Source organism: Melozone crissalis, unplaced genomic scaffold (genome assembly GCF_028551555.1).
Source record: "Melozone crissalis strain CALT ecotype California unplaced genomic scaffold, PUWL_Pcris_2 ptg000027l_1, whole genome shotgun sequence".
Classification (NCBI taxonomy): domain Eukaryota; kingdom Metazoa; phylum Chordata; class Aves; order Passeriformes; family Passerellidae; genus Melozone; species Melozone crissalis.
In genome coordinates, this window is record NW_026535805.1 from 67,182,391 (window position 1) to 67,192,974 (window position 10,584).

The 10,584-nt window shown below is 37.0% G+C and overlaps 1 protein-coding gene across 2 annotated transcripts in view; it reads left to right on the plus strand.

Moving 5' to 3' along the window:
- The window catches only part of ARHGEF10 (Rho guanine nucleotide exchange factor 10), a 108,667-nt gene extending 101,059 nt beyond the window's left edge, over positions 1 to 7,608 (plus strand). For both annotated transcript variants that reach the window (XM_054279767.1, XM_054279768.1), the window contains 2 exons: positions 3,997 to 4,119; positions 6,046 to 7,608. In XM_054279767.1, the coding sequence (XP_054135742.1) occupies positions 3,997 to 4,119; positions 6,046 to 6,560 (638 nt within the window). In that variant the 3' untranslated portion in view covers positions 6,561 to 7,608. The remainder of the gene's footprint in view (positions 1 to 3,996; positions 4,120 to 6,045) is intronic.
- The last annotated feature ends 2,976 nt before the right edge of the window (positions 7,609 to 10,584 follow it).

Consider the following 10,584-nt stretch of genomic DNA (forward strand, 5'->3'; position numbering starts at 1 on the left):
TTTGGAGATTGGAGGGCTCTCACTTTCTGGAGCTGTGGAAAGTTTGTGTGTAGGAATGCAGGACTGGAAATGAAACCAGGATCACAGAGGTGACTGGGGGATAAACATTTGGTCTAGATGGGTCTGCACTACCTCTACTTCAAATATCATAAAAAATATTTCTTAATAATGTATAACAAATTTGTGTTCTGTAACAAAAGATCAAATGCCATGTGAGAAAGGAAGAGAGTGGTTGAGAGGAAGAGCATAGTCATTGTTATAGATCCAGCTAGCTGTGTATTTCACTATCTGGTTCACTGTGGATTCACACTACAGCTGGATTGCTTTTAAGGAGCCCAAATACAGCTCTGTTATCTTAACAGAGGGCATGCTGAGCAGCAGAGAAATCTATTAACATTTGAAAACAAATATTCACACTTCACTAGTGCAAGATATGTCATTTGTAGAGCAAGTTTATGCTTAAATTTTGTGATCTGTAGCTGAAGGATCAACAAAGTCAGTTTTTCACCAGCCTTTGTCAGAGCTCACATCAAAAAAATCATACTGTACATGAACAGACCACTTGTTTTTTTCATAGTCACAGTCAGTATTTTATTAAAGAACATCCTTAAAAAGTTTTTGCCCTCAGCTCTACAAGAATTTGCCCTTTTAAAGAGACTACTGTAATTACTGTGACCTTGATACTTCATTGCTCATATGGATGATCACAAGTTACCTGTTTAACATAGAGATGATTTCTGCTTAACTTGCCATATTCTGTTTATATCCATATATCCTCTAATGGCATGAGTGTTTCCTGGAAACAGATGGCAAAAGCAAAGGGAAAAGAGTATCATTTCCTCTCTACAAAAAAACAACTATAATATGAGGCTTTACAGCTTGCTTTTTTCCCCACCCTGCCAGGTGCCAGAGCATGAAATGCAGTTGCTTTATGATTACTGTTGGGAAATGATAAAAAGATGAGAAAACTTGAGGTCAGCCCAGCAGATCTGTACAGTGGGCTGGTTTTTTACATTGTAGGAGCAGCATGGCCATGGAGCAATGTCCTCACACCTAATTGGAGTTGAATTCAGATCTGTAAGGATTTATCCAGCTCTGGTTGTTGTAATGGAGACCTGAGAAGGGTGAACACAGAGCAGACCATACACTTAATTACTGGCTTCAGTTCTTGGAAAGTCAAGATCTTGGTCAGATTAATTTAGAGGTTTTAACAGCTTTTTCCTCATTTGGACAGTGTGATCTAAAGTTGCTATATAAAGATGAGTATTTTATTGGTTTTGTAATATGTTTATCATTTTCCCTTCTTGACTTGCTAATTTGTCTGCTTATTGCATAATATTTTCTGGGGAATTGGATTGACTATTTTCCTCTGAATTTGAAATATATCAAAACAAAAAGTCAGAAAATAACAAAGATAAATATGATTTCAAACCTTGGCTAGCAGATAAATTAATATTTTAAGTTAGCATTTTTTAAACGTATACATACATATGTATGTGTGTGTATATATATATATATATATATAATTTATTTTATGTTATTTAAAGTATCTTCTCAGATGCAGATGTTTCCTTCTCCAAGATTTCACAGCAAGCAATTTTTATTTTAACCCCACTGTAGCTGTTTCATGCTTTAGGTTGTGGTCAATGTTTAAGATGCTAAGTTGCTGGCTGATAATTTGTTGGTTTTACCTATGGAAACAGTAACATATATTTGCCAGGGGAAAATTACTGTCTAAAAGTTGTTTTAGGCTTGGAGTATGAAATCATGAATATAATGTTATCTTTTAAATGCTTAAAAAGCATTAAAGTTCTAAAAATAGGAACATCTTGCTTCTGCAGGGGATTGAGAGGCACCAGTGCACTTGGAGCTTTTGATAATATTAAAAGTTAAACATTGTACTCAAGTATTTGTGTAGTTTGTAGAACAAACTCTAAGTTAAGCTAAGCTTGTACCTTAGCTTGCACTTGCTGTGGTACAGGTGGTAGGAAAGGACTCACATGTCATAAAAAAATTGAGCAAGCCTGAACTCTAAATCACAGAATTCAAATACTGATTTTTGAAAACTCCAGAACACAGAGGTGTTTGGGCATTATTCTGAAACTTCTTTTGTGCTGAAGGAGTGCCTTATTGTGCTTTGTTTTGGAAACTAAATTAATCCCATTAATATCTCAAAAAAGCCAAAACAAAAAAAAAAACCCTAACACCAAATCCAACTAAAAACAAACCCATTGAAAAGGCAAAAAATACTCAAAAGATTTGTAATTTGTGTACAACATAGACTATCCTTGGTTATTTAGCTGATGAGGGATGATGCATCCTTCCAATATAAACATGTATAGTTCATGGAACTCAATGTAGTAGTTCCTGAAGGTCTGCACAAGTAGGTGAAGCCTTTTAGACTTGTCCTTGATACACCTGACTGGGATGACCTAATCATTGTGCCTTTAGGGTGGTTTAGGATGTACTTTTTCTACTCCAAGGTAGAGAGACCTTGGATTCCAGATCTGACCTTATGTGAGTTTCTTAAAACACACCATTGCTGGGTTAATATTTGGTTTTGTAAAGTTCTGTGAGGAAAGACTTGGACTGTGGTCTGCCTCCAGTTTTCCCATCAAGTGCTTTAGGTGACTGTCAAGCTGCTCCTTCCCTGCTTTCCCAGTGAGTCTGTAATTCATATATTCCTGGATGTAAATGAGCTCAGCTCCAAGGGACAAGACAGAAAATGCATTCATTTGTGAAACACCATAATTAAGATCCTTCTCCAAAGTGTTGAACATGAGGGTTCACTCAAGTTAAGTCAAACGTGGAATTCAAATTCTAGACCTACTGATGAAGTGATTCACAGTTTGAGAACTATGATGAAGATGGAATGACTGCTCTCTTACATGTAGAGTTAATAATAAATGCCAGAATGTATATGCTTTGGACCTGAAACTCCTTGAGCTTCGAGCAGAATTTAAATGCTCTGCCCCATGATCTTGGGCAAAAGTTTGGGCAGACCATAGTTTCCGTTTCTGAAGCTTGTCATGGACATTTTGAAAATCCATTTAAATGGAATCAAAGATATTTTTAGTCAGCATTGCAAGCAAAAATTACTTTGTTTTCACTAGAAAAATAGCAATCCTGTAAATAGTGTTGTAGAAAACCATAGAATCATGGAGTAATTTTGATTGGAATTTACTCTGGAGGCAGTCTTGTTCATTCTTCATGAAGAAGGCCTGATTAGACCTGGTTGTTCAATGTCTTGTCCAGCCAAATCTTTAATACTTATGAATAGGATGGAGATCCCACTACCTCTCTCAGCAACCCATTGCAGTTTTTCACCACCTTTATGGTGATGCAGCTTTTCCCTGAATAGAATAAAATTTTCCCATGTTCTGAATTTGAGCATGTTGTGTCTTATCATATCATTGTGCACATGTGGACAGAGTCTGTCTGTCTTCTGTGCATCCTTCCATCAGGTAGATGCAGACAACACTTCCTTTAATATCTCCAGTCCCCTGTTCATCTTGTCTGGACTTCTTCCAATATGTCCATGCCATTCTTGTATGTGGGGACCCAAACTTAGACAGGTGGACGCAGCACTTCTGATAGAGTTTCACAGATTAAAAATTAGGAGAAAAAAATATTCATGAGCCACCTTGAGTCATGAGTATAGAGTGTTACTGAGTATTGTGAAGTGAAATGCTTTTCTGTTTTATTATTGGGAATATACAAACATAGCCTGTTCATAAAAGCATGTTTGTAGAGACAATCTGTGTCTACCTCTGGATGCTGTGGTTCAGAGATTTAGGGCAGAATGTTTCAGATGTTCAATAATATTTAAATTGTTGTGTATGTAAAGTGTAATTCCAGAATCCAACAAAGTCTTTGCCTTGCAATGAGTGTTTTGCTGAATTGAGATGGTTCAGCTGGTTGTGTTTGCCTGAAGTTGCTCTGATCTGGGCAAAGGTCACCACTGTTCAGTGACGGAGCTCTTGCTAAACCCCGCAGGGCAGCAGCGTGTCTCTGTGACCAGCCTCCTGGTGTGCCATGGCTTGCTGCTGGTTGGAACAAACCTGGGGATCATTGTAGCCTTACCAGTGCCACGCCTGCAGGGGATTCCCAAAGTAACTGGTGAGTGAAATTGCTCAAACAGATTGAGTACTGAAGATGTCACTTCTCTTCTGCCAGTAACTTAAGTGAACCGGCCAAATTATATGTATTGTTTAGATAAAAGTTAGAGCTGTGTGATGAAATTATATTTGTTTTTCTTTCTGAGCTTTACAGTGTTATCCAGATACTTGTCTAGTTTTGTCTCAGTTGTTTGAGAGGGGACAACTGTTTTTCTTTAAGAGATAGGCATTAATCCTGTCTGAGTACAGCCAAATACATGGGGATGAGAAGAGAATGCAGAGTCTTATTTCCAGATTTAGGGAAAATAGATGCATTAGGTTTAGAGACGTAGATACTTAAAAATGAGCATATTGTCTAACTGCTTTTTGAATAAATTAGTTGTGTTCCCTTTTCCCCCAAACTGGAAACTTGGAATATATGAGAGTATATATTTCATTTTTTTAACATTTTGCATTCTGGAGAGATGTGTTTATGAGTTACTTTCATATTACCCCATTTGAAATACAAGCACATGAATGCTGCTGTATCACTATACAAATGTTCAGGCTACTATTAGAAGCAAGGTTTTAAAAGTGTTTTTAATAGGGGCTTTTCCCCAATGTTTTGGATTCAGAATTCTGCTCAAGCTTCTGTGTTGAAGAGGGAAGCTGGCAGATTTTTATGAGGCAAGCTGTTTGCAGCTTCCTCCAGGGGGAAAAAAAAGCTTATGTAACTTCACAAAATGAAAATTAAATCCTCTGTGTTCAGCAAAATACGCAGCAATAATCTGGTGTGACACAGGATAAACGCTTTGTAAAAATCTGGAAACTATCTTAGGTGAAAATAAATACAATTACAAGAATATGCATAGTTGCAGAATCAAAAAGTCTCTCATTCTTCCATTTTCTGTTTTATTATTTTGGTTTATGTCATATATTCTTGCATTTATCTGGGATCAAAATTTCTAGAAACATTACATTTAGGGATCTGTTTTTATAGTCTTTGGTAACTGTGTTTTGAATTTTAAAACTGTGGCTTTTCCCCATTATGTTTCCAATAGCGATAATTCATCTTAATATGAATGTACTTCCTGTAAAAGCAGAATCTTTAAAATGTGAAATGTTTCCTTAAAATGTGAAATGCATTTGGGAGTTAGGGATGGATGTAGTGATTTTAGGATTTGTGGGCTTTCCCCCTTGCTAGCCTAGCTCTTTTTAATAGTGTTGCTTATTGATAGATTTTTTTTTTCTCTCTTTTTTTTTGCTGTAAAAGGCACATCTATTGATGCTGTTACAGCTTCTCAATTTGGCCATGTGCAATTTTTTTTCATACATTCTAAGTATATGCACTGTGTAAATCTTCCTTGTACCACCAATATCTGACTGATTAAATACTTAAAAAAAAAAAAAAAAGAAAAAGAAAAAATGATTGTTCTGTCAGTTCCTTATGAATCTATAATGGTAACTAGACAACCAGAAGGATGAGTTTTAGTTCCTGTTCTACAGTGTGGATGGGTCTGTTGCAATGAAAAAGGTGTTCTCATACTGTTCTGGAGAGGTACAGAGGTAGAACAGGATTAATCTGGGGTCCACAAAATGTGTGGGGATTACTGGAGAAAACATAGTGTTACATTTGTGTTGATTCCAGCTGAAAAGTCAGCAGTATTTCTGTGCTCATGCCATAGTGAGAACAGAGCACAAAAGTACATCATCTAAAGTTCATATGCCATATTTCAGCTGATTTATTAGTCCTAAGACACTTGTGTTAGAACATTATTTTTGTACTTTTTTTCCTGTAAATAGTGTCCACACAAGGCAATAGACTGGATGCATATAATAGGGCTTTAAGAGTAACGCTATTCTGAGCAAATTTCATGAACTAATTATGGTAGAACACTGTGGTCTGAGAAATAATGTTCTTTAATTGTGTCTTCTCTTTTGGCTCCAGGAAGAGGAATGGTGTCATACCATGCACACAATAGCCCAGTCAAGTTTCTTGTAACAGCTACATCTATAAACAAAAAGAACAGAAACAAACTGAGAAACAGCCTCCCTCCTGGCTCAGAACCTAGGGACGATGACCAAAAGAACATTCTGCACAGCGAACGGCCGGGCTCTTCCCTCAGTAACACCCAGGACACTGCAGTTTGGCTGGGGGATTCTGCAGGCTCCATTGCACAGAGAAGTGACTTGTCATCATCCTCTGGATCCCTGACTTTGTCTCATGGATCAGGTTCCCTAGAACACAGACCAGAGGACAGTAACATTTATGAGCTTCTGAAAGATCAAAATATCTCCTTTAAAAGTAAAAGACAGAAATCTAAGAAAATGAAAGCAAGTTCAGTATTAGTAATTTCTGGTGGCCAAGGACACAGAAGAGTGAACAAGAAGACCAAGCAGCAACGACAAGATGAACTAGTGTCTTCAGTGATGGTCTGGCAAATCCCACTATTAAATATCTAACTGAACTAAATCCAAGATTGTTTTTGGTATTAAAAAAAATGTGACATCCTTCTGTGGCTAATGCCAGCTTAGAACCCAAGCAGATAGGCTTTATATACCTGGGAGCAATTTCACTAGGCTTGGATCACAGGATCAAGGGTGCAAGACAGTCTTCACATACTTAGAACATTCTGCAGTGGTAGAGTATTGGAAAATGTTTGGCTATTGGTGCTGTCTTTGATACTCAGAAAAAAAGGAATGTTAGGGACTTTAAAATGGTTTTAGAATCTCTTACCTTATTTATACTCACATTTATAAATATCTTAATTATGTTCTATAGCACTTAGGGAAGGCAAGGAAGACATGCCGTGTCTCACGCTGGTTTCTGCCTGCATAAATCAGTTGTTCCTACTTTTTCCAAGGTGACATATTGCATGGAAGAGTAGATTTTAATAAATTAACAAATATTTTAAAATAATAAGTAGTCTAATGCGAGCTAGTACTAATTTGGCAAGAATTATAATAGTCTAAAACTTCATTCCACATACCAGAGTTTGGTTGGAACAAAACTGGCTAAATTAATTAATCAGTATTTGTTTATTTCAACATAGAACATAGATTTTTTTAATATTAATTTGTAATGCTCAGTGTTATTAGAAATGTTGCAGTACAAAAAGCACATTAATTTTCTTGGTAGGTGTGATGTGTATGCAACTTGGTTTTGTTATGTAGAAAGTTGCAAGGATACAATGGCTTTGGGCAAATAGAAAATACAGATCCAGGACAGCTATGCATTGTAGTGCTGCTAACATCCTCCCTCTGCAACTCAATATCAAAGCTAAAAATGGATTGTAACCTTTTTAAGGAGGCATGCACATCCAGTAAATTAATAATGAAGTTATTAATTAAGTCATTTATTGGGAAGATATATATACTAATATAGGAATAATTATAGGAAGTACTATCTATAGGTAATCACTACAAGTCCTAAATTAGCTGAGTTGTGCTGTGTCCCCAGGCAAGCATCTATCAAATACTGTCACGGTGCAACAGCCGAGATATGGTCATACCTGAGGGGCAAGCCCTTCTTTTCTCTCTGTCTCAGCAAAGCACAGGCCTGTAAATGGGAACTGGGAAAGTGGGGTGCACAGCTTCATTCCCTCAGATGGGCAAGTTGTCACTTTGGTACTGTTAAAAGGATGAAGTCTAAGTAGGGACCTGATCAATGTTTTATTCGTTAATTGATGTATTTCCAAAAGAAACTTTGAATTTGGGATTTGTACTGAAATTGCCTGTTGCACTAATCTCTGCACATGTGAAATACAAGACAAAGGCTTCAGCTCATAAAGACATTGCCAGAAATGGTGATGAGACACATCCTTCAGTCAAAATCTGTTTAATGCAGGTAACTTGTTGATAGAGTTGCTGGGAACATTCTTTTTCCTCATCAGTAGACTGAAATACAGAGAAATAAGAATGATTAAGTTTCCGTTTTGTGAAGAACTCTAATACTGTCCATAATTTCAGTAAAATACCATCTGAAGTAGAACATTTGTCAGATGTATCATTGACTAGAATAGAATAAAACTTCTGGCTACTTTGGTACCATTATTATCCCAGTAAGAGGGTGATTTGCCCTGAAATTGTTTTTGCCACTTCTAATTCAAATCCTTGATTCCACTGTTTTGTTTCAATCTGCCTGTTTTAAATCACTCTGAACCATAAGGGCAGTGTTTCCCAGCATGTGCCATTTCAAGTTAAACAGTACTAGAGACTGAGGTATTTTTGTTGGATATAGTAGTAGGGTTGGTGTTTTTAAAATAATGCTGAAATTTATTTTCTTAATTTTGCAACAGATCTGTGTACGTGTAAAATTTTCAGTCTTTTCTGCTTTAAAAGGCAAACCTCTATCAAGGTGACCCCAAAACTGGTGTGTAGGCTGGCTGAGCAAGTTTGACAGAGCACTGGACTAACATCAGGTCTTCCCTGATGCCTGACACCAGTGAGGGGGACAGAGGGAATGCTGGTGAAGGCAGTCTTTGCCTGCAAAGTGGCACCAAAACAGGCATTTCACAATCAGGTATGCATCCTGATTTCAGAGGCTTTGCCCACATCCTCCATTGAGCCATAATAGCATGGATTTCAATGAGTCACAAAGGATACTTGTTATAGATGGGATTGTAGGCTTAGGGTCTTCATTACTGTTTTGTGCTTTTCTTCCATGTCTTTTGCTATGTGTCTTGCAACTTCAGTTGGGTATTGTCAGTGTTGGCATAGGCTTAGTGTTGGCTTGAGTCCTGGTAGGGTTAAAAAAAAAGGAAAAAAGCAGAGTGCCTCTAAGCCAGGCAGCTGGCAACATTTTCCCAAACTTTTCCTCTTCTCCTCCCTGACCTACTGCTTAGGCTCCCCTGGCTTGAGAGATCAAGGCCAGTTTCATTTTCTATACTCTTCCATAGCTATGGCCCTGGGAGCTGCTCTTTGCCCACTGTGTGGAAGTACTACATTGTACAGTTTAATGTATGTATGCTGAAAAGCAAGTTGAGATTCTTCTGTTTATAAAGCATAAATAATCTAGTATCCCTTGGCTACACTGCAGCAAAAGGACCACAGGCTTTACTTCACATGCTCCTTGGGCATGATATTCCACATCCCTGCCTTCAGGCCTGGAGAATCACATCTACTCCCTGATGGATCTTGATCACCAGGAGCAGTAAGTAGAGTTCACCACACACTCAACTGGAAATCCATGCATTACAGGATCCTTTAGAGTATCTTGAGAGTTGTAAAGAGACATTTATCCTGTCAGGTGAAATGTAATTTTCTTCAGTTCTATCAATAGAACAAAGTACAAATCTGCTCTTCTGAAAGTACGTTGGAGTTTTGCCAGTGACTTCTGTAAGAAAATAATGGGTCCCCCATTCAATTCTTCTATTTTGAAAATACCTATCTATTTATCTTTCTAAGGTGTAAAGCAAAAGAGAAGCTGTATGTCTGTCTATAAAAGTACATATTGTCATAAACTTGATTTTAGTAACTAACTGAACACAAGGGGCAATGTTCCTTTTTGACATGCAACTTTCTGGTATTACCTTACTATAAAAACAGGCAGGAACCAAAGTTTCTCTTACAGCTGACAAATAGTCCTTATAGCTGTTCTAGACTGTGCTGCTCAGAGGTTGGATTTTGCTTTCTGATACTGCTTTTCTAGATTAACAGAAGTTATGAAAATAATAGGAAAAAGGGGAGCAAATGTAACCACTACAATATATTCTATATATGTTTTCTAACACATAGTAGTGTCTTTTGTAACATGAGCCATAAAACTTGTGTATTTATGTTCAAAGTATAAATTGAGAAAAATGTTGAATAAAAAATATGGTAAAAATTAACTTCAGAAGAACATCTTGGGTTGTCATTTTAACTAGAAGGTTAGAATTTGGGTCATGTGTTAATGAATAATATATATATTAATGTACTTATGCAAGAGAAAATAGGGTATGTGGTTAGGATGACAAAGATGATTTTTTTTTTAGTTTTTTATTTCTACAATTTAAACACTAGCAAATGCAGTTTCTGAAAATTATGCAGTCATTTATTATAAGGTTTGATTACTGTATCAATGGACCCAAATAGTGTCTAAGCAGTAGAATTTCTACTATGCTGTGTGGAGTAAGCATCAGCACTTGGGCAGCATGCATGCTGCATAAAAATGAGAAGCATTAATTTTGAAAATGAGTATTGCACAGGAAAAGCTTTAAGAGAGGAAATAAATTTTCAGTTGCTAACAGGCAATTCTTTCTAATTAATCTGCCCTAAAGGATACATACATAATCCCATGATTGTGTTTAAATATGGAGACTTGTATTTATCAGGCTCAGCAATGGCCTTTTCGAGTGTACCTGTGCTAGAATAAACAAACAAGAGGATTTACTGAGAATTCCTTGGTTGCTAGGAAGGCCTGCCTTTTTGCTCCTGGCTGTATACCACATCTCTTTAATACATGGTTCTGAAAAACATCAAATCACATGAGCACAAGATACCTGTG